The sequence below is a fragment of the Engystomops pustulosus genome, chromosome 4 (genome assembly GCF_040894005.1).
Source record: "Engystomops pustulosus chromosome 4, aEngPut4.maternal, whole genome shotgun sequence".
In the NCBI taxonomy this organism is placed as follows: domain Eukaryota; kingdom Metazoa; phylum Chordata; class Amphibia; order Anura; family Leptodactylidae; genus Engystomops; species Engystomops pustulosus.
Window position 1 is genome coordinate 102,855,442 of NC_092414.1, and position 25,237 is coordinate 102,880,678.

At 40.9% G+C, this 25,237-nt stretch overlaps 1 protein-coding gene across 5 annotated transcripts in view; it reads left to right on the forward strand.

The window, feature by feature from the left end:
- Window positions 1–25,237, forward strand: part of MDFIC (MyoD family inhibitor domain containing) — a 90,256-nt gene that overhangs the window by 32,412 nt on the left and 32,607 nt on the right. For all 5 annotated transcript variants that reach the window (XM_072146945.1, XM_072146946.1, XM_072146942.1 and 2 more), the window contains exon 3: window positions 23,934–24,062. In XM_072146945.1, coding sequence (XP_072003046.1) covers window positions 23,934–24,062 — 129 coding nt within the window. The remainder of the gene's footprint in view (window positions 1–23,933; window positions 24,063–25,237) is intronic.

A 25,237-nucleotide genomic window follows, 5' to 3' on the forward strand; every position in this document is an offset into this window, starting at 1 on the left:
TGAGACATGTTATTAGTGAAGGGAGGCCGCTGCTGGACATGTTATTAATGAAGGGAGGCCGCTGCTGGACATGTTTTTAGTGAGGGAGGCTGCTGCTGGACATGTTATTAATGAGGGGAGGCTGCTTCTGGATGTTATCAGTGAGGAGAGGCTGCTTCTGGATGTTATCAGTGAGGGGAGGCTGCTTCTGGATGTTATCAGTGAGGGGAGGCTGCTTCTGGATGTTATCAGTGAGGGGAGGCTGCTTCTGGATGTTATCAGTGAGGGGAGGCTGCTTCTGGATGTTATCAGTGAGGGGAGGCCGCTGCTGGATGTTATCAGTGAGGGGAGGCCGCTGCTGGACATGGTATTAATGAGGATTGGATTAATGAATAATCCAAACATAAGAGGATTCATCACATTGATTCTGGTGGTAGATTTTCTTTAATATTTGTGGTCGCAATTCATTAGAATACTTTCATTCATCGGTCTAAAACAACAGATTAGGAAGAAATAAAAAGTTATTCCATAACTGAAATGAGTTTTTTTTCTTTTACTGCAAGCTTTTAAAAAGATAAATATTTTAAGCTTATTTGCATCTGTAGACCAGAGTAGGTACATTTATTTTATTTATTGTGGCAAAGATTTCAGAATGTTGGCAAAAATTAAGTAACTTTAATTCTATGAATGTGCCAGATATTGGATGTTTATACAAGCACTGAGTTATAGAAAGAGAATCTATTACATCTTACAATGTAGCAGGAGCCGGTGGCTCACATTACTACAGTGGCCAGACACTGCTTGTAAGTTGGCTGAATTTTTCATTAAATGAGTATTTCTGTGATGCTGTTCACTGTTTTTGGTGTCCTTAGGCAATTTTCATTTCTAACTTCGTGTCACAAGAAAGATTTGTCCAGACATGCAGTGAATGGATACTTTGATGTTATTTAGAGGACTTGTATCAGTTGCTGTTTTAATGTCATGCTCCATATTTATCAAACAACTTAGACATTTTTGATCATACATAAAGCACCTAAGGCTTATTTTATGTTACATTTAATAAGTGTTTCAGTCAAGTATTGAGGGATTGACGGTATCTGCACATATTTTTCAACATCAGAATATTTTCCTATAGGCAGAGGTCGCACTAACATTTTTCCAGAAGGGTAATAATACTCCTGTCGCAATTTTTGAGGAGTATTTTTGACCCAGGAGGAGTACGAAATTTTCACTAATAAATGTATAACTCCCAGGCGTATATATAGTGTTAAGAGACTTCTATTAATAGAAAGAAAAAGTTACAGCTCCTGTTTGCTGTGCTTAAAACGGTTTTCCCACAAATTCATGTTAGGCCCTATCCACGGGTTAGGGTCTAATTTGAATTCTCGGGAAAACCCCTTTAGGGAGCATTCACACCTTTTTTATGTGTTTTTGACATATCCAAAGGCTTCACATGTTGAAGTAACATTGCGTTTCAGCATATGCAATGGAAACACAATGTTACTTCAACATGTGATCAAGGTTGAAGCCTTTGGAATGCGTCAAAAAGACAACGCATCGTGTGAATGCGCCCTCAAATAGCAAGTATGTATTAAACGTGTGGTGCACAACATTTTTATGGTGTGTTCACACATGGCGTTTTCAAACACATAAGAACAGCTGAGAAGAGATTTGCTGAATTACATTGCTGTCAACATTGTGTTAACAAAACACATGCATCAACGCAATTTTATTGTGAGCGTTTTGTAAACGAAATGTTGACAGCAATGTAATTAGGCAAATCTCTTCTCAGCTGTTGTGATGCGTTTGAAAACGTATGCAATAACCTCACCCTTAGGCTACATTCACACTACCATATGGGGGACGCATGTACGGCCGCACGGATACCCCTCCGTACACGGGGAAATGACATGTCTTTCCCTGTGTCACGGCTAGTACCCAATGCATTTCAATGCATTTCTCCATGGCACCGAACGCATGCCTGCACGGCAAATTTTATTTCATTCATTTTCTGCGGTTTGGGAACATAACTTTTTTTTTTTTTTTGTTTACAGAGGCACAAAATTTAGGGAGTAACACATAATATATGTGTTCCTTGCTTTACTCAAATATAGATCACAGATAACAATGATCTAATGGTAAGAGCCCATTGGATCACTGTCATCAGTGATCTGTATACAGAGACATGCAGAGAGGATGCCTATAGCAGCTTCGCTGCAGCCTCTCACTGTATACAGGGGCTGCTGTGACAGGAGACTGATAATAATCGTACCCCTGTCAGAGTACACGATCGGGCTGTCACATAGACAGCATGATCCTGTTACTGGCTGTGTGCACGATCGCACACAGATCAGGAGCACAGCCCCGGCAACAGATATGCCCCTCCGTTCCCACCCGGCTCCGCCCCCACCCCTCGCCCGGCCCCACCCCTCACCTGGCTCCGCCCCCACCCCTCGCTCGGCTCCTTCATCTCTCACCTATCTCTCGGCGCCCCGCGGGAGAGACTCGGACAGTAAGCATGAAGTCCCTCCCTGTCCTGCCTCCAGCCACTCAGCACTGCGATCCTGCAGAGAATATCTTGCAGGATCGCAGCCGGTGCCGTCACCGCTTAGAAGCGGCAGCTCACAGAAAAATCACCAAGCGTATTAATACGCTTGGTGATTTTTTGGGGGAGTAAATCAGCCTCTGAACGCGTCTATGACGCGTGTATAGGCGTTATCGCGACCTCTGCCTATAAGGGTATATTCAGCACCAGATTTGTTGCAGAAATTTATGGTATGTGACATTCTGTCCCTTTCCTTGCAGAAATCCATATATTTAAATGCAGAATTTTCAGAAACAAATCTACTATGTTGGAAATTTTTTAAACAATTTTTCCAGTTTCATGGGAAACCCAATTTAGGACAGGGGTGGAGAATAAAATTTAACCCCTTATCACTGACAGTAGTTTTCAGCTCAATGACCAGACTCGATTTTTCAAATCTGACATGTCTCATGATAATTGGTTATAACTTCGGAACACTTTAACATATCCTGGTGATTTTGAGACTGTTTTCTCGTGATACATTGTACTTCATGTTAGTTATAAATTTTAAGTGATAAGTTTTGCGATTCGTTCTGAAAAAAAGTGAAAATTTGGCAAAAGTTTGTAAAAATTCTTCATTTTCCAAGTTTGAAATGTTCTGCTTTCCAGACAGGAAGTAAAACTACCCTAAAAGCTTGATAATTAACATTTACAGAATATCTGCTTTATGTTGGGATGATATTTTATGCATCCTCTCATTTTTCCAGGATGTTATGAGGCGCAGAACTTAAGGTGCGATTTTTCTCATTTTCATGAAAATTGCCAAAACTCACATTTTGAGGGACAACTCAGCTTTCAAGTGACTTTGAAAGGAATAGTAAAACCACATAAATTACCCCACTATAGAAACTTCACCCCTCAACGTATGTAAAACAACTTCTATTAAGTCCATTAACCCTTTAAGTATTTCACATGGGTTAAAACAATATGGACCTGCGATTTAGAAACAAATTTTTTTTGGAAAATACATTCATTTAGGCCAAACTGACAGTTTCAGAATAAATTAAATGATGAAACGCACTGCAACGTTTGATGCCCAATTCCTCCCGAGTGTACTGATACCCCATATGTGGTGGTATACTTCTGTACGGGCGCACGGCCGAGTATAGAATGAATTGAGGCGAATGAAATGAATTGTACAACTTATACATTTTTATTTTTTTTGGTAATGCAAACATATGAGGGCTTATTTTTTACGGGATGAAATGTATAGATAATTCATTTTGGGGGTCTATAGCTTATTCATGAGATTTTATTAACTATTTCAAGGGGGACACAAACAAAATCATCAATTTTCATTTTGGATTTTTAGCCCTTTTTTCCCCCCTCTCACCGTAACATAAAAATTATATTTTATCTTTATTCTCTGGTTCACTACGATTGCGGTGATACCTCATTTATATAGTTTTTCTTATCTTTGCTTAATTTTCCTGAGCAAAACCAATATTGGAGAAAATCACATTGTTTTTACTATTGACAAATTTTTAGGGCCATAACTTCTGTATTTTTCTGTTATTTTTTGCGAAAAGAGTTGTTCTTTTCAGTCGTATCATATTAGGGAACGTAACTTTTTTTGATCACTTTTTAGAACATTTTTTGTGATGTTGTTTGATGAAAAATTGTATATTACGGGAGGTTTTTCGAGTTTTTTTTTTTTTTACGTCGTTCACCGAGCGGGTTTAAGATTGATTTAGTTTTTTCGATCCCGGGTGTTAGTGCCTGGTCTGGGCTGTGATTTCACAGCCCGACACCGGCACTTGCAGGACCCGATGTCCCGAAATCTTCTTCTGACGCGCCACCGTAAAAAGGCGTACGTGTCAGAGGAAGTACCCTTAATGACCGCTGTAAAAAGCGGATACGGCAGTCATTAAGGAGTTAACAGCCCCTAAGCCCCTACCTTCTGCTCCTCTTACCTACCACTCACCTTTTCTATGGAAGTGTTTAGCTGAGTTATTTGGCAATTCATCATTAGCTTTTGAGCACTCTGTGTTGAAGCGCTGAGCAGATATGTTTCAGGATTCTGTCAAATGGATTAAGCTGCCATAGCTTCGGCAGATTATGGGGGTAACATAGATGATGATGCCAGCAGAGTTTTCTGTTTTGAGTCCTTGTATGCAGAAGTAGCAGGCTCTCTTTCACCGCTTAAAGGGAAGCTACCACCACGATTCTACCTATAAAGGTAGAACGGGTGGTAGATGGATGTAAGGAACGTGAGGATAGCTCTTTTTAGAGCTACTCCTCACGTCCCCGTTAACTTTTGGTAAACTTTATTCCCCTAATATGTAAATTTTGTTATGCGGCTACTGGGGAGTGGAGTAGCTGGGCATGAGGCTACACGGCGCGGCTTCTCCACGCCCCAGTAGCCACTTTACTCCTCCTACCCTGTTGTGTTGTGTTGTAGCTGCACTCCCTCGTCCGATGAGCCGGAGTTCTGCACATGAGCAGTAGCTCCGGCCTTGGAGCTGTAGCTGCTCAGCCACGGGCCTGCGTTCTGCGCATGCGCACAACACCAGCATGTCGGACGAGGGCGCGCTGCAACGAGGAGCTGCACACCGCACACAACAGGGTAGGAGGAGTAATGTGGCTACTGGGGCGTGGAGTAGCCGCGCCGTGTAGCCTCGTGCCTGGCTACTCCACGCCCCAGTAGCCGCATAACAAAATTTACATATTAGGGGAACAAAGTTTGGCAAAAGTTAGTGGGGACGTGAGGATTAGCTCTAAAAAAAAAAGCTATCCTCACGTCCCTTACATCCACCTTCCACCCGTTCTACCTTTATAGGTAGAATCGTGGTGGTAGGTTCCCTTTAATAACAACCTTCTCCCTATATTGTGCTTAAGGCAAAACCTCTCATGTAGCTTCAGATGGGTGGGAGAGCCAACAATAATGTAACTCCCGTGTCATCTCATTCTCAACAGAATATGAGCACAACATTTAGGACTCCAATACAGTGGATGAACAGTGATGTTCTGAAAAATATAGCATAACCTAAAATTAGGCGACCTATCGCTTCAAAGTGTCTGGAATTATTCTTTTTCTGCACTCATATACGGCAGCATAAATCTAGTTAAAGATTACTCATTTCATTCCCATGTGCCATAATTCTGCAACATGGGGCTGTCTTCTTGGATCAGGGGAGTCTTCTCCCTCCAATAATAAATGTAGTTTGGTGCTTCAGCTGTGCCACCAGAAACCGTGATCCGCCATGTCACTCTCTATTCCTTACATGGGTTTTGGTGCTCTGCGTGCACCCCTACAGTTTAGGGGAGTTTTTCCTGTAACAGTGTGGGACCGACAGGAATGTCGCTTAACCTCTTCCTATTCATACTCTCCCTGGAGCCTCTAGCTATCTGCATCCAGAATAATCCAAACAAAAGAGGATTCATCACAAGCCCTGCATGTTTGTGGGATGATTTCTTGATCCTTGTTTCCTTTTCTTTACCTCCTTCCCTAATCTCCAGGTGTCCAGGTTTTGGTCCATGTCAGGCCTTACCATCATTGGGGATTATTTATCAGGACTTTTACACCACAAAAGTGGCATCAATTTCTTTGCATTTGGAACTTTTTTTTCCATCTTACAGAACATTTCTTTGGATAATAAATACTGACACTTGGAAGTATATTTTGTTATGCAGGAAACAATCCCTCATACAGCTCTATAAACGAGGGAACAAAAAAAATGAAATGGAAAAAAGGCATTGGTGGCCAGGGGTTAGTAGACATATCAGCATTTTAGAAGTGCGCTATTTAATGTTAGCTATTGGTATGTACAATAAGACTGAATACGGTTGTATTTTGACTGATAAACAGGGTTTGGTTGGGACTTTTGTGCCCCAGGCTTAAATATATTAAAACACATCAAAGTTGACCACTGTACTAGCATCATGTGTTCCAATAAAATCATGTTCCCTTTAGGTTACACCATATATTTGTAGTTGGTCCCTGTCTGATATTTCATGATGGAGTGTAAAATCAACAAAAATATTTAGAGTTAGGTTTTTGATGTCTTGCAGGCTGTTTTGTGGTGTTACTGAATTTATATCCAAAAGGATTTTATGAAAACAAACTCCATATGATTCTCCTTATGTCTGGAGAAACCTATTTACATCAAGTATTAATTATCATACCTACTCTGTGACTCACTCCATCTAAACAAATGCAGCTTGTATTAAACACAGTAAAGTGTCTTTTGGAACAATTTAGTTGATTAAGCTAATCCAAGAATATGTATTTGTTTAGTTATTCTAAATACCTGAGGCTCTAACTAGTGCTCCATTGAAGTGTTAAGTTTGAGCTTTCAGCCCCTAATGCCGCACAGCAAAGTTAACAGGCTTTTTATTTTGTACAAAGAAGCAGAAACAAACCTAATAAACAGATATTTTGCAACTATCTGTTGACTCCCCTTTGACATACTTATTATTTAGCAAGGGAGTAAAACATTTCTTCAGTAGGAGCCACACCTAGCATATGATTTTGTTAAATCTCAATTTTAAGCACCACTGTTTGAAACATAACAAAAATACATTCTATTAAAGGTATTGGGGCACATTTACTTACGCGTCCAGAGGAGATGTATGTATTGATGGAACGAAGGTAGCCCGAGATTCTTCTACATAGTCTTGTATAATTTTCCCAACGTTCAGTTTGGGACGCCACATAGATCACATTAACACTCCTACAAAAGATTTTTGCCCCAACGGTAGGTAATCGATGGACAGTCAGGTAATCATTCAGCTGGGTCAGGGTCAGATGAGTTAGGTGTGGGTTAGCAGATGTGTTAGGCTGTGCTGTGTTCACTGAGGATATTTCGCAGTAGTGCCCCCCACTGTACCAAATCTAGCTACAGTCCTTAAATATACAGTCAGTCCCCTACTTAAGAACACTCGACTTACATAGGACCACTGGATATTGGTAATTTATTGTACTTTAGTCCTAGGCTACAATAAACAGCTGTAACAGTTATCACAGGTGTCTGTAATGAAGATTTATTGTTAATCCTGGTTCTTATGATAACCCAACATTTTTAAAATCCAATTGTCACAGAGACCAAAACAGTTCTGGCTGGGATTACAATGATAAAATATACAGTTCCGACTTACATACAAATTCAACTTAAGAACAAACCTACAGACCCTATCTTGTATGTAACCAGGGGAATGCCTGTAAATCCATTTTTTTTCATCCTGCTTCTACTAACAACATGAATAATGGAATGGTTCCATGGCTCTCGAGGGCTACTACATAAGGGTTCATTCACACGGCCGTCTGCAAGGACGTACATACGGCCGCATATATGTCCTCATAGACGACAATGCCGGTACGGCGGCGGTACATGTGTGGCACCGCTCCGCACCACACACCGGAATAGGATAGAACATCCTCTATCTTTTCCCTAGTGTGCGGCCGTGCGCCGCTGTTTTCTATGGAGGATGGAGGGGTCTCCTCTCCAGCATACAGCGGTATGCCCGTGTAAAAACACCCCAATACCTGTCTGCATCTTGGGGACCAGGCTGTATTTAATAGCCAGTCTTCTGTTGCAGATCAAGCTGGCACACTGACTGAGCCAGCGCGATCAGCAGGATGATATCGATCGTCCTATTTCTTCATGGCCCACTTATTATTATTAGTGATGAGATAGCACAAGAATTTCAGTTAACATTTTTGCAGGTCATAAATGTTTTTTCTAATGTCCCTAACATTAAAACAGGCAGTCCTTGACTTAAGGACACCCAACTGATGGATAACCCCTAGTTAGAGACGGACCTCTCTGCCCACTGTGACCTCTGGTGAAGCTCTCTGAATGCTTTACTGGGGTCCCAATCGGCAATAATCAGCATTAAGGACTCCAAAATAAAGTTTTTTTGTTAATCCTTGTTCCCATGACAGCATCAAATTTTGAAAATCCAATTGTCCCTGGAACAATTCTTGTGCTACAATTATAAAATATACCAGTTCTGAATTAAATTCAAATACAACTTAAGTACAAACCTAAAGAACCCATCTTGTACATAACCCGGAGACTGCCTGTGAAAAACAAATGAAAGGTTGTGCTCCCCGACCACAAAGAATTTGTTTTTATATTAATATTTATTTTTACTTATAGAATCTATATCTCTGATTATAATTGTGGGAATTTGTGATAGTCTTACTGCGTGGACCCCAGATTGCATATAACTTGTTTACATGCAAAATATTTTTAGACTTGCTAAATTATATGTACATTATATATGTCGGCGCATCACATTTTGTGCCAGTTTGTGAGATGCGTGATGTTGCAGACATATTTTATTGTATTTTTTTTAATTTTCCCAATATATGACATGTGCTAGGTAATTGTAAAAGGCATAAGACCTCCTTGGTCACAAGTTATTAATACCCAGTACAGTAACACATAACTTAGGCTTGATCTTTTAACTTAAGATGCCAATATGAATCCATTATAATTGCAGTGTATGATAACTAGAATCGTGTCTGTTAACGCAACTAAAGTCTTGTCGAAGTCCAGTTTGTTTTGCTGGTTTTCACAGGGTATAATCTGTGATATTTTCTGCCCATTTTCAGTTTTTTAATTTCTTGTGTGAGTCATCATGAAACCACACTGTGTTTTTTTGTGTTTTTTTGCAGACTGAGATTTGCAGTAAACTTTACAAGGGCTTATTCATAAACTTGTTTGTTGCTGAACTATGTAGACATATCTAAATGAAAGCACAAGCATTTCTAGCATAAAGCCTTTGTTGTTATAGACTAGAATTTCTCAACAATGCCTGGCACTGTCAAATGTGGTTGAGAGATTATAATTTTTAATGCAAAGGTTAAATATTCAAGAGATGTAGAGATTCTTAGCCTTCTGTAATATGTGCTGGCACATTGTCTATAGTATATGTACCGTATATACTATAAGTATAAGCCAACCCTAATATAAACTGAGGCCACTACTTTTACCACAAAAAACTGAGAAATCCTAATGACTCTAGTATAAGCCTAGGGTGAAAAAATGTATTGGTCACAGCCCCCCCCCAGTATATAGCCACCCAGTATCCCCCCAATATACAACCAGCCCCCTGCTCCTGTGTGCAGCCAGCCCCCTGCCCCTGTGTGCAGCCAGCCCCCTGCCCCTGTGTGCAGCCAGCCCCCTGCCCCTGTGTGCAGCCTGCCCCCTGCCCCTGTGTGCAGCCTGCCCCCTGCCCCTGTGTGCAGCCTGCCCCCTGCCCCTGTGTGCAGCCTGCCCCCTGCCCCTGTGTGCAGCCAGCCCCCTGCCCCTGTGTGCAGCCAGCCCCCTGCCCCTGTGTGCAGCCAGCCCCCTGCCCCTGTGTGCAGCCAGCCCCCTGCCCCTGTGTGCAGCCAGCCCCCTGCCCCTGTGTGCAGCCAGCCCCCTGCCCCTGTGTGCAGCCTGCCCCCTGCCCCTGTGTGCAGCCTGCCCCCTGCCCCTGTGTGCAGCCAGCCCCCTGCCCCTGTGTGCAGCCAGCCCCCTGCCCCTGTGTGCAGCCAGCCCCCTGCCCCTGTGTGCAGCCAGCCCCCTGCCCCTGTGTGCAGCCAGCCCCCTGCCCCTGTGTGCAGCCAGCCCCCTGCCCCTGTGTGCAGCCAGCCCCCTGCCCCTGTGTGCAGCCTGCCCCCTGCCCCTGTGTGCAGCCTGCCCCCTGCCCCTGTGTGCAGCCTGCCCCCTGCCCCTGTGTGCAGCCTGCCCCCTGCCCCTGTGTGCAGCCAGCCCCCTGCCCCTGTGTGCAGCCAGCCCCCTGCCCCTGTGTGCAGCCAGCCCCCTGCCCCTGTGTGCAGCCAGCCCCCTGCCCCTGTGTGCAGCCAGCCCCCTGCCCCTGTGTGCAGCCAGCCCCCTGCCCCTGTGTGCAGCCAGCCCCCTGCCCCTGTGTGCAGCCAGCCCCCTGCCCCTGTGTGCAGCCAGCCCCCTGCCCCTGTGTGCAGCCAGCCCCCTGCCCCTGTGTGCAGCCTGCCCCCTGCCCCTGTGTGCAGCCTGCCCCCTGCCCCTGTGTGCAGCCTGCCCCCTGCCCCTGTGTGCAGCCTGCCCCCTGCCCCTGTGTGCAGCCTGCCCCCTGCCCCTGTGTGCAGCCTGCCCCCTGCCCCTGTGTGCAGCCTGCCCCCTGCCCCTGTGTGCAGCCTGCCCCCTGCCCCTGTGTGCAGCCTGACCCCTGCCCCTGTGTGCAGCCTGCCCCCTGCCCCTGTGTGCAGCCTGCCCCCTGCCCCTGTGTGCAGCCAGCCCCCTGTAACCAACCTTTCTGGTTGTGGCCCAGGAGGAAAATTGATGCCAAATCAAAGAGATGAGTAGCAAAAGAGCCCAGAAAAAACTTCTAAAGAGATTATAGGTGAACTTCAAGCTCAAGGAACATCAATGTCCGATCACATCATTCGCTGTTGTTTGAGCCAAAGTGGACCAAGGAGGACACCAAATCAAACTTTTTGGCAAGGTACATCAGTTTTATGTTCACAGATGGAAGAATGGAGAATATCTCAAAAAGAACACTGTCCCTACTGTAAAACCTGGAGGAGGCTCTTATATGTTATGTTATGCATCTGGCACATGGTGTCTTGAATCTGTGCAGGATACAGTGAAATCTCAAGACTATTTAGGGGAGAATGTTCTGCCCAATGTCATAAAGCTTGGTCTCAGTTGCACATCATGGGTCTTGCAACAGGGTAATGACCCAAAACACACAGGTAAAAACGAAGAAAAACAGGGGACTATTCTAAAGTGGCCTTCTATGAGCCCTATAAGCATCTTTGGAGCTGAAACATGTCATCTGAAGTAGTTTGCTCATGAGGAGTGGGTCAAAATACCCGTAGAGAAGTGCAGAAGTCTCATTGACGTTTACAGAAATTGTTTATTTGCTGTGATTTCCTCAAAAGTTAGTGCAAAAAAATATTAAGTTAAGGGGACTCTCATTTCCCTGTTTTTATGAGTTTTTTTTTATTCTGCTGAAGCATGGTCTGCTTTTCATTTTCTTTTCTTTATTACGAGTTTTTACAATTTTTTACAGTTTGAACAGATCAATAGTATAGCATTACATACATGTAATCCTTAGCTTTACATAGCAGGTTTGGTACTAAAGGTGGTATGGAACTATATAAAACCAACAACATACATGTGGGATCCCTATGTGTCTTATTATCACATCAGAATGGCTTGTAAGACAGTCTATTCTCACATATCATTGGTAAAGGCTACTAAAGGTTCACAGGCTGGGTGCACAGCCCACGGTGCACAGCCCAAATTTGCCCAATTGCTGGCTCTTCAACAAGGCATAGGCCAACTTTTTTTCATAACCATATACAATGTTGATCTTTTTAACCCCTTAAGGACGGAGGGTTTTTCGGCTCATTTCTCGCTCTCCAACTTCAAAAATCCATAACTTTTTCATTTTTCCATGTACAGACCTGTGTGAGGGCTTATTTTGTGTGTAACAAATTTTACTTTCCGTAATGTTATTTATTTTAACATGCCGTATACTGCGAAGCTGAAAAAAAATTCCAAATGTGGAAAAATTGAAAAAAAACGGACGTTCTTGTGGGCTCAGTTTTTACGACTTTCACTCTTCGCTCCAAATAACACGCCTACTTTATTCTTTGGTTCGGTGCGATCGCGGTGATACCAAATTTATATAGGTTTTATTGTGTTTTAATACATTTTCAAAAATTAAACGAATGTGTACAAAAAAGAAAAAAATTTTTTTGCCATCTTCTGATGCTAATAACTTTTTCATACTTTTGCGCACGGAGATGTGTGAGGGGTCATGTTTTGCGAAATGATCCGACGTTTTCATTGCTACCATTTTGAGGTCTGTGCGACATTTTGATAATTTTTTATTTCATTTTTTATGTTATGTAAAAAGGTGTAAAAGTCGCATTTCGGACATTTGGGCGCCATTTCCCGCCTCGGAGGTCACCGCTGCCTGTAACCGTTTTTATATTTTGACAGATCGGGCATTTTGGGACGCGGCGATACCTAATATGTTTGTGATTTTTACTGTTTATTATGTTTTATATCCGTTCTAGGGAAAGGGGGGTGATTTGAACTTTTAATATCTTATTAATTTTTTTTATTTTTTAAACTTTTTTTTTTCTTTTTTTTTTCACTATCTTTTAGACCATCTAGGGTACATTAACCCTAGATGGTCAGATCGCTGCTACCATATACTGCAATACTTCTGTATTGCAATATATGGCATTTTTGCAGCACATTCATTACAATGAGCCACTGGCTCATTGTAACGAATATGCAGCTGCCAGATAGCCTCGTGTCAAAAGAAGACACGAGGCTACCATGGCAACCGATCGCCGCCCCCCGATGACGTTCGGGGGCGTGGCGATCGAAAAAAAAGATGGCGGCGCCCGCGCGCCGCCGTCTTTTAAATGCCGCCGGCGACTTTGCCGGCGGCAACGGGGGGGTTATTAGCGGTTGGGGTTTTATGCATTTTGCAAAAACCCCCACCTTTTGTATGAAGAGGACTCAGCCCGTGAGCCCTCTTCATACATCCCTTATACCTCTGCGCCGTAGAGCTACGGCGCAGAGCGTTAAGGGGTTAATCAGCTCCTGTATTGTAGGGGGGTTAACTGATTTCCAGTGACGGTGATCACATTTCTAGCAATAGTAAAAATTTTACACAATAAGGGTGTAACTCTAGGTGTAGTAGGGCTTATGCCGGATTGGAGGGTATCGGGATATTCATTAATTGTCCTATGAGGTTATATGCCCCTTTCCAGAAGGAGTGTATAACTGGGCAGCTCCTTAGTAAGTGTTATAGTGTCCCCTTTGCCCCACATTGCCTCCAGCACAAGAAAGAAGTAGATGGGTATGCTCTCTGTTGGCGTACTGGGGTGTAGTACCACTGCAACATCGTTTTTGTGGTGTTTTCTACTTGTGCACTGCTTCTAAGTGATTTATGGGTAAGGGTCAATGCTTTCTCCCACTCATCAACCGAGAAATGTTGCAATTCCACCTCCCACTGTCAAAATGGGCAGGACTTGGTAAAAGTCATGTGGTCCGCAAGTAGACTATAGAATGATCTTAGCCCTTTGTCTCTTGTGACATTATCCTTACCAACTTTGGGTTGTATGTAGTCAGTCTCTGTTTAACAGATCAGATTATATACTTAACTCTAATGTACAAAAATATATCTTTTACCCAGACATTGTATGTCTTTCACCCAGACATTGTATTGTAATCTCAGACCCTTTACATATTTTGGCCTCGTCAGTTATGCCTTTCCATTTCCACACTGGCATAACCCCTCTTCCTAGACACGAGATCTTGGTTTTCTGAATACGCACACTTTCCTCCTTTCGTACATATTTAAGTGGGTAGAATTTTTTGAATGTCGTAGTCACTCAGAAATCCAAATATTTTATACTCTCCTTCTCCCAGTCGAAAGGGTACAGTATATATTTTGTAAGAGAGATAGCGAAGTCCCTCTGATAAAGAAGGGGAGGGCCTGGGTTTTCTGGATATAAAGCTTTATAATATGATATTCTCCCAAATGAACTAAGTAATGGGATGGCACTTTCCAGGGAAGGCACTGACTGTGACAGTATTATATGATCCGCATACAGAGATATAAGGTATGATTGTTGACTTGGATGTCCTTAATGTTGCATCGTTCTCTAAAAGCTAGGAACAGTGGCTCCATTGACAAGATAAATCTAAGCATGGACACAGGGCATGCAGTTAGTTGTAGCAAAGGAGTTGGATAGGGTACCATTTGCAAAAACCTGGGCTGATGGTTATGAGTATAGCACTTCAATAGCTCTCAAGATATCCCCTTTAGAGCCCATTACCTCTAGAACTGAGAAGGTGTACAAACAGTGTATGCAGTCCAACATCTTCTCAGCATCCTGCACCACCAAAACTGAGGGAGTCTTTCTGGATACCGCCTGGTGGACTAAATTCAGCACCATTTTTGTATTATCCTTTTGTATTGTCCTTTTATGAACCCAGCTTGGTCTGGACTTATTAGCTCTGGCTCTCATAATCCTAAATGATAGGATTTTGGCAAAGAGCTTAAGGTCCATGTTTAGTAATGAATTGGTCGAAAGTTTTGTGGTATGTTTGGCGTCTTCCCAGGCTTGGGTAGGGTAACAATTAGTCTCTGATTTTCCTCTGGGAATTTCCCCATAGCTATGGTTAAATCATAAAAGAATCCTCTTTAGGGAGGATGTAAATAAAGGTCCTAAAATACTCTCCTCTGAATCCGTCTGGGCCAGGTGACTTATTGGGTGCTAGTGCTAGAATAGCCTTGTGGATTTCGCTTTCTCCAATAGGGGTGTTAAATTCTGCTAGTTTAGTTGGGAGAAAGCGTGCATATTCCTAATCCATGTAAGAAGGACTGGATCTCTTGTGGTTGGTATGTAAATGTGTCATCCCGTAGGTTATACAGAGATTCGTAGTAGTCCCTGAAACGGTTAGCAATATCTACTGTTTTGGTGACCTAAGCATCATTTTGGGGTTTTCAACTTGATCCTTGAGGCCAATAACCTTACTGCCTTATAACTTTGAGAATAGAAAAGAGCTTTAGTTTTCTTTAACCTTCGTTCATATGTTTGCCAGAATAATAGGCACAACTCTTCTCTTAGGGAGGAGAGATGCTCCATATTTGCTGGGGTTTGATAACATTTATTCTTAGCCTCAGCTGCCTGCAACTTCTGTTGCACCTCTTGTATGCACGCGAGTCGGTTTTTCATAACCCAGCTACCTAGTTACATAAAGTTCCCCATAATAAATATTTTGTGGCAATTCCATAAGAGGCTCAGATAATCAATTTGGGGTTCTGTACTTGCAAAGTATTCTTTCAAGTCCCTCTCTATGGTCTTTCTATGTTTGTGGTGGGACAAAAGAAACGTTTGTATGTAATACTTTTTAATTATAGGCTAAGTAGTTTTTTTTTTAGGAGACCTAGATAAGAATTTTCAGGAACTGACTGTGTCACTTTAACTGCAGCCTTAAATGCTAGATGACAATCCTTTTTCTTTCAGATGTACCAGGTTCCAGAATTGTGACTCATATGAATAAATCTTTATGACATTTCATTACAGATGCAAAAGCCTTCCTGGAACTTACAGTGACTACTTATGTGCTAAGTGAGGTTTCGCTATCACACCCTTCTCACAACTTGCATTTATTTCAGAGAACAGTATGCTACAGCATATTTATAGGAGAAAATGGTGGAAAATAAATCTGTTTCTAGCCTCTTTAAATACATCATCTTATCGGTGATTATTTTTGCATGGCCTTCAGATAAGGATCAGGTTATATGTATTCCTTAAAACTTTGATCTCAGAAGAAACTCAGCCTTTATTGTTGCTTGGCGAGAGAGGATGACTAATAGACAGTGTTTGTTGTCAAAGTGCCCAATATTAATTTACATACACTATTCATCTATAAAGTTTAATTCTGCGTTTATACATGTTACAAAAAGAAGGCTTAGCTGATGGATGCAAATCTCTATTTTCATTTTACAAAAGAAGTTTACAGTGGCTGAGATGTGTAGAATATTGAAGCTGTCCTTGGAACTCTTATTTGGGCAAAAGCTATTCTTAATACTCATGAATGGCGAACAGATGAGTGCTCATGTGCTTTCACTAATCTGCTGCCAGGCATGTTTGTCTTTATTTTGTGGGCAGAACATTTCATACACACAAAGCATTTGACTTCTATTGCTGAAGCAATGGGTTTGGCTGGTCAAGTTGAGCAGACCTGACGTTCCTGTTTGGGTTTGGTTGTGTGACCTGGCCAATCAGGGTCTCCTCCTGGCCAATTGTAGCCATTGTTAGGGGCATCAATTTGCCAGAATGGCTGTTCAGCTGCCAATCCCGCAATACGTTCGCTCACGAAGTCAAACCCAAGCGAAAACATAATCTCTGTCTGATTTAATGGGTCACTCCTAGCAAAAACGAATAATTTTGCTTTTGATCAAGTTCATGGGGCTATACATACTCAATCAGCTTAATTCAAATGAATTATGTATTTACATGTATTTATCTCCTGTTTTCTCTTACTATTCCACAGCTCAAGCCTGTGCTGTAATAAGAACACATATTAATAAACAGGATGTATAAGACATTAACACATGTAAAACTAAAATGGCAGATTTATAAATAATTTTTCTCTGGAAGGTTTATTTAACCTCTTAAAGCCATTCCTTATATTCCATGAAGTCTATAGGAAAGCTGGAAAAATTGCAAATTAACAAAACAAAAGAGAAACAAAAAGGCTTTTTGTATTTTTAATGGAAACTACCATATTGCTAACTTTCGGTGCCCCCTGTGACATAATTGGCGTTGATCATCTGTCAATCAACTTCCATTGGAGATGCAGATAATATTTCAGTATTTTGTATGAACAGACAGAACCCCTAGGGCTAAAGTACACTAGGGGCCTGAAATAATAGTAAATAAAAAACAAAAAAAAATTAAACCTGTAAAAATTCAAATAATCCATTTTTCCTAGAACTTATAAGGTATCCCTGTCTAATGTCCTACAACACAATAGATGAGCATTTCAAATTGATCATTCTTTGTTGTGTAAGCAATAATGTAAAAAAAAAACGTCCAAATGTCTGGATTTCGACTTTGCAATGTCAGATTTGTAATTTTGCAATACATAAATATTTGAATAAAAAGTGATCAAAAGTTTGTATAGCTCCAAAAATGGTATCAATGAAAACATCATCACATCCGTCACTTCCAGGACTTTTTGGGTTTCTGTTTTGTACTCCCCTCATTCCAAAAGCGCTTATTTTTTTATTTTTATGTTTACAGAGATGTGTGAGGGCTTTTTTATCTGCGGGACAAATGTACTTTTTTTTTTATCAGTGTCATTAATATTCCATGCAATGTACTAGAAAGCTGGGAAAAAAGTGTTGTGAAATTGTAAAAAAAAAAAAATTGCAGCATTTTCTTGTGGGCTCTGTTTTTACGGCTTTCATTTTGTGCTCCAGATGACACTTTCTCTTTATTCTTTGGGGCGATACAATCATAGGAATACCATATTTATATAGTTTTTATTAGGTTTTAGTAGATTTAAAAAAATTTTTAATCTTTTGTACAAAAAAAATATTTGCCTTTTTGCCAAATTTTGAGGCCAATAACTTTTTCACACTTTGGTGTATGGATCTATTGAAGGTGACATTTTTTTCAGTATGTGCTGGCTTTTTAATCAATTTGAGACCTATATGATTGTTTGGATTTTTTATTAAAATATTCATGGATGGAAAATTATAAAAAAAAAGTGATGATCCGAATACTTGGTCGCCATTTTCAGTTATGGTGTTCACATCCAGGAATAATCTTTTGTATATTTTGATAGACCAGGCATTTTGGATCATATGGGGGGAATGGGAGCTGATTTTAAACTCCTTTTTCTTAAATTAAATTTTTATTAAATAAAATTTTCTTAAATTTTTTAAATAATTGTTTTTTACTATTATTTCAGACCCTCTAGGGTACTTTAACCCTGCAGTGTCTGATTGCTCACACTATATACTGCAATATTACTGTATTGCAGTTTATAGCAATTTTATTTATGGTCTCTAATAGCCTGTCATTTACAGGCTATTGGTGATCATTATGAGACTGTAGGATGCCATGGCAACCGATCGCCGGTGGCATCCTGCGTTGGGGTCCAGATTGCCACTCACGCTGCATGGCGTCACCTCCATCTGTCCTGACGTCTTCGGATGTTGTAGGAGAAGGGCCAGTTACTCAGCATATCATCTCTCCTGTACAACCTGCTCTCCGGTTTCTTGGACCACGAAGAAGAAGAGGAGGCCTGAGGGGGGAGGGTACTGTCAATTGTGACCCCGCGATCCATGTCTTGGATTACGGGCACACCCATGTCCCTCTCCGTTGCGGTGCTGCCCCTGTTCCCAGCGTGTTCTTACCTCTGCAATCCTGCTTTGCTCTCAGCAAGCCCACGTGCGTGTCCCCGCTTCCTAGGGTGTACGTGCGCCAGCACTCGAGGATTTAAAGGGCCAGCGCACTGCTGATTGGTGCTGGCACTCCCAGGTTTCCTTAAAGGCCGGCTGTTCCCAGGATTCTCTGACAGATCTTTGAGCTACCTAGCCTAAGAGAAAGCTTCCTGTGAGTTCCTGTACCTGTTCCTTCCCTGCTTTGCAGAATCCTGTTGTGACCCCAGACCTGACCTCTGACCTCCGCATCTCTACCGCCTGCCCTGACTTTCTGCCTGTGCCTGACCACGAACCTTTACCTCAGCTGCCACCGTGGGCTGTTCGCACCTGTGGAACAACCTGGTGGCACCCTTCTGCAGCAAGACCATCCCGCTTTGCGGCGGGCTCTAGTGAAAACCAAGTGCCACTTAGATTCTGGTCCCAGGTGTCGGCTAGTACCATCTCCCACGGTGGTTCAGGGGTCCACTGACATGCACTTACAGATGCATTTAAAAGAATTCACTGCCGTCCAAGGTCTGAGAGACCTTAAAGAGTAACTGTCATTTCAAAAAACTTTTGATATGTTGTAGGGCAGGTAAGCCCTTTTGCAATTGGATTAGTTAACTGAATCTTGTTCCTTCCTCCTGTATTCTGCAGCCTCCCCCCTGTTGTTAGTGACTCCTTAGATAGCTGTTGCTAGGCACATTCCATCTTCACTGAGGAGCTGACTAAGGGGGGAGAATGAGACACACACACCCTCTCTCTCCCTGCTCTCAGCTGTTTACCTCATAGCTCAGTGCTCCAGCACTCAGTCATGTGCTGCCAGAAGCCCTAACTAATGTAGTAACCAAACACTTGCACTTATCTCTCCCCCATTCCCTCACACTCCACTGCAGGAAATGGCTGGAGAGACTTTCCAAGTCTTCAAGCTGTCACCTCATGTGCTGTGCTGAAGTGATAGATGGGTAGATAGATATATGGGAATTGGGATATGGGAAAGATCTGCTGAAGGAATAGATACATAGATAGATATGAGCTAGATAGATAAATAGATAGATAGATATGAGATCATATGATATGAGATATTAGATGGATAGATATGAGATACATATGAGATAGATAGATATGAGCTAGATAGATACATAGATAGATAGGATATGCATAGATAGGTAGATATGAGATCATATGATATGATATATTAGGTAGATATGAGATCATATGATATGATATATTAGGCAGATAGATATGGTGTCATTGGTCAGCAGTGTGTGCTTGTGATGAGGTGACAGAAGGCAGGTCCCGCCCCTCCATCTTGCTGATTGTAATTCTTTTGAGAGCTGAAAACCATGGTTGCTATAGGCCAAAAAGGTACTAAATGAAGTCCAAGAGGCAAAATACTTTGAAGAATGATTCCCATGGACACTTGGAGCAGAATTATGTGTTTTAGTTTTTTTTTTTTTTTTTTTTGCTCAAAACGACGGTTTTACTTTAAGTCTGCAATTTATACACCACAGACAAATTAGTTATAACTACCAGGGTGTTAACAAGAGGGTGAAGAGAAGACAGAGATGGAATCTGGAAGTCTTAAAAATTAAAAAGAAAAGTATCCAGAAAAATAGCAGGGAATTAGTAATGCATTCACACATACCAGTACACAAAAAGGTTGCAGATACAAGACTATTGATTGCGATGGCTGGGACTTCTGGTACTGAGTTAAGCACACATACCACTACATAAGATAGGCAATGCAAGTCTTTTTTTTAGAATTTTTTAAAGTTATTAAGACATAGCTAAACTATGTAAATTTGGTATCTCTGCGGTTGTACTGATTCAAAGAATGAAGAAGAAGCATCTTAAAGCCGAAAGCCTTAAAAGTAAAGCCCAACAGAATATGGTGCTTTTTTTTTGGCAATTTGGATTTTTTTTGCAGCTTCCTAGTACATGGCACAAAATATTTAGATAGTGCCACTAGAAAAAATGTAGACCTTTTGATCACAGTTTTTTTTTTTTTTCATTTTTAGTGTTTCAAAATGACCAAAAAATAGTGTTTTGGACATTTTGGAGATATTTTCAATTGAAAAGTTTACCCCTGGGTATAACAGTTTGTATATGTTGATAGATTGGGACTTTTGGAGATGTGGCAATACCTAACATGTTTATGATTTTTATTGTTTAATTTTATATCAGTTCTAGGGAAAGGGGGGTGATGTAAACTTTTAGGTTTGTTTGTTTTTTACATTTTTTTTTTACTTTTTAAAAATTATATTTTACTTGTACTGTAGCCCTAAGGGATCGATACTACCATATACTGCCATATTACGGGTGGCCACTTAAGTCTTGATCAGCATTTAAATGTTGGCACCAAGGCAACTTGGCTCTCTATGTACAGAGGACCTGGGTTCAATTCCCAGGGTCAACATCTGCAAAGAAGAGTTTGTATGTTCTCTCTATGTTTGCTTGGGTTTCCCCTGAGTCCTCCGGTTTCCTCCCACACTCCAAAACATACTGGTAGGTTGATTAGATTGTGAGCCCCACTGGGGACAGGGACTGATTTGTCAAGCTGTGTGCAGCGCTGCGTAATCTGTGTGCGCCATATAAATAAAGGCATTATTATTATTATTATGTGACTTCTTTAGCCAATCACTGGCTGCATTGGGACAATACCGCAACAAATGATTTGCTGCATCAGTATAGTTGTATATGTGTCAGTATAGCAATCATGTATACAGATACACCATGTGAGATTGTTAAAGGTTATTAGGCAGATAGAGCTAGTGCCCTCTTAAGAGTTGGTGAACCTTGTGCTGTGATCCATGGGTTCCAAATGCATTCAAATACAGAGGATTTGAATGCATCTATCCTTTCAAACAACATGAGTAAATTGATTCTATTCTTAACTGCTGTTAGTGATAGGTCCGAAGGAAGCTGAATTGAAGCAGAGAAATGAAACCCTGACTTTTGTAAAGATTGTGAAATCATTATATAAAATTGTGCATTGAATACATTTTCTAATCTAAGTAAAAAGAAGAAAACTGACCCAAAAAGGGAAATGATTCTGAATAAACTATATTACTAAATCAGCTGGAGTCCTCAACCAACAGACACTAAATTACAACACATTAAAATTGCCAAATGTATCATATAGTAAAATGTATGTTGTTAAATTATACATAAAATAATAAACAATATAAATAATAGTCATTTAAGATTTTAATTAGTGATGAGGGGAGCCATTGGGGTTCTGCCAAACCTGAAACAAAAGTTTGGTTGAGGTACCAAGCTCTCCACCAACACCTGTGATCTGTGCCAGGAAAGCCACTGACCACATTTTCCCTAGAATCGTTGCTCCCTGTGAAGTCATCGGGGAGTGAAAAACCTTGGGAAAATGGCAGCATGTCCACACTGCAATTACAATGCTGCCAAATAGCCCTGGAAGTATAATCAAGTAAGTCAGTAAGACCTGGAAATAATATGACATGGCTGTAATTTTGCATAAAACAGGATATACTAAGATTGCGCCCTCACTAATCTGTACGGACTGGATGCTGGAATAAAACTTTACAGTAAAGCTACATGTTGCACTGTAATAACTGTAGACTCATGTTAGTAGATTCTCAACCATGTGCACTCAAGTTTCCCTGTCCCCATGCTGTCCCTATGCTGCCAAATCTACCTCCTGTCATGAGAGAGATGTTTGGTCTCTCACCGAGCCACACAGCAAAGCCGTGCAAAGTTACTAGGAACAAAGGTAAAAATATAATTCTTTGTGGCAATAGTATTTTTTTGGAAAGAACATTGACCCGTTCTACAAAAAAATCAATGTATGGACATTAGTTACAGATGGAATCAGCAATATCTTATACACTATTAGTGGAGCATTTTTTAAAAAATATATATTTTGGTTTGCCGCGAAAAAGATGTTAAATCTCTACCTTTCTGTTTCTGTTTTTTTTTCTTCTGGGGATCAGCAGACAGAAAATAAACCATGGTTGGCAGACCTGTCAAAATCAATGGGTATGGGTGAATAAAATCGCTAGTTTATGGACAAATGACTGACAGATCTATTCTACCTGAGCTGTAATAAACAACTTTACTTATATAACAATTTATAACAATTTCATAGAGAAAGAGGAAGGGCTGTTTACTGTATGCCACTTGCTATTACCAGATACATAAACATAGGTTCAGTTTGATGCCCTAACCAATTAATATGACACCTCTAGCAGGGTATATATCGGAAGAGGAGACAGTCTTTCAAACCTTGTTTTGTTAAAGTGATGCAAAGTTGCATTGGGGAGCTGTAAAATTAAGGTATAAACAGTGTGGTACAAAATACATTAACCCCTTCCCGCGCCTTGACGTAACTTTACGTCATAGAATGCGCAAAGTTTGCACCTTGACGTAAAGCTACGTCAGAACTTTAAAGTGTCACTGTCGGAGGTGGCAGAGCAACTGGCAAGGGACCTATCATTGTGGTCCCTTGCCTGCGACCGTTTTTTTTTTGGCCAATCTGTACAGAATGGCAAATCAGACAGCGTTCATGTGTCAAGAGGAGGGCTACAAGCCCCGTTTTCTTCAGTCAGTGTTGTGAAAGGGATGAGAACCGAACCTGTGTCCTTCTGCTTCTGCTGTCCTCTCAGAAATAAAACCACAGATTTTTTTTAACCCCTTCATCACAGGTGTCCCTCTGTGATCGGTCCCCGTAACTTCCATACTTTAAGGGAGCTTTCAGTTTTTGGGGGATTTTTTGTAAAAAAAAAAAACCTATGGCAGTGTATCTTAGTGCTAGAATCAATCAGCGTTTGTCACTTAGAAATTATTTATTGTGGTCTTTTATAAAACAGAGGTACCTCTCGCAATAAGGGCCAGTGGAAACCTCAGGAACTTTTCAAAGGTATAATTTCACGTAATCTGTCCTCCAAAAGCTCAATGACAGTCCCTCTATTCTTTACCCCATAAAGCAGTTTACATCCACATGGAGGGGGGGGGGGGGGATATTGCCATAGTAAGAAGAAACTGCACAAACAAAATCTGAGATGTTTTTAGCTTTTATGCTGCATGCACATATGTATTTTAGGAATAAATGATAACTTTATTGTTAATATGCAAATATTCCAAATGGAACCTCCATCTTTTGTTTTAATTCATATGAGGCACTTAAAGGGTTAACAAACTTATCAAAGGCGGTTCTGGGAGGCATGGGATGCAAATTATATATATATTTTTTTTTTGGGGGGGGGGGGGCGGGGGGGATTGCAGGTTCAAAATCGCCTGGGTATGTTAAACTGTTCTAAATGAATAACCGCAAATAGTGACACATAAAAATTGTACTTGGTCCTGAAGCTATAAAATGGCTTGGACACGAAGGGGGTAATTGTCTTGAAAACGAAATATTGATGTTTAAGTGTAAAACAATAAATAATTACACAATTTTACATGCCTCTTATCAGATATATTGTCTTATATTGTTAACATTTTATTCTAGAAAAATGTGAAAAGGACAATATGGAAGTGGAAAACACAAGTCAAAATCAGTACTTCAAGAACAAAAGTGTGCAAACAGATTTAGAAGATTGTTGTATACTGGCAAATAAAGCTGATTCCATTGTAAAAAGTAAGTATATTACTTAGGTTTTGTACTTTAACTTTTCAAGCAGGAATTCAAGTCCAGATTAGAAGGAAACATATCTTCCACCGTATAAAGCAAAAGATGAACAAGAGTTTGCAACAAATTTTGCACCTCTGGTAACATAAGTCTTGCTTACATGCATCAACAAGAAATGCTAAATACTTTTAAAGGACAACTCCCCATGTATTATATTCTGCTGGCTGCATGTTGTAGAGAGTTACCCTATGATTTCAAATACATTTATATTATTTCTGTTCATTTTGCCAGTAGTAGTAGTAGTAGTAGTAGTGCTCTGAGTCCTGAGAACGTGACCTTTGTGCACACAACTGCCTCATTACCATACAAATAAACCTTGGAATATTGTGAAAAATGGCATAATGGACAGAAGTAATACAGGAATTTAGGAAATCACTCGACATTTCCCTACAGCATTCTGGGAATGGAGAAATAAACTACTTGAGGTTTATTCACATTTTCATGTTATGCTTTGAGTTGTAGGTTTTTTTTAACTCTTCATTTTAAATCTACAGTCTTAAAAAAATCCTACAATGTTAGTAGTTTTCCAACTGGCCACTGAGATTTTTATAAATTGACACTGGTGGAGAATTATTAAGGCTTATACTGTTAACACACAAACAATCGAACCAATAGCTTGGCAGATTTTACTTTACAACCACCAAAAATTGTCTAACACATTTATAGTAGTTATAAATGAGGAGACTATAAGTATAGTTGGTAAGTTAGTGAGATTTAGATAGGAAAAGGCCAGACAGAGAAGTTCCCCATGTGTTCACTAAAGAGTGTGTTTACATTACACAATACTATATAAAGGAGATTGTACTTTATAACCAGAACAATCAATTGATAGTCACAGTGCTGTTACAGATCTGGCTAATTCCATAATCATCTCATCTATCTGAATTTCCTGACTGTTGTTAGCAGTGAGGTTAATTGACTGTCTGTCTCAGTACCTATGGAGATCAGTTTGACTCACTAAACCTCAATAAGAAGAAAAATCCAAGCATATTCTCAGCTAACTACATTTGTACAATTTTCTGTTTCCCTAACTGCACTGAATAAGTACTGGGTGTACCTGCTTCTTCTGGGGAAAGCCCTTTCCCATGGTGTAGAATTGTCCGGCATAGCCGGCCACCAGATAT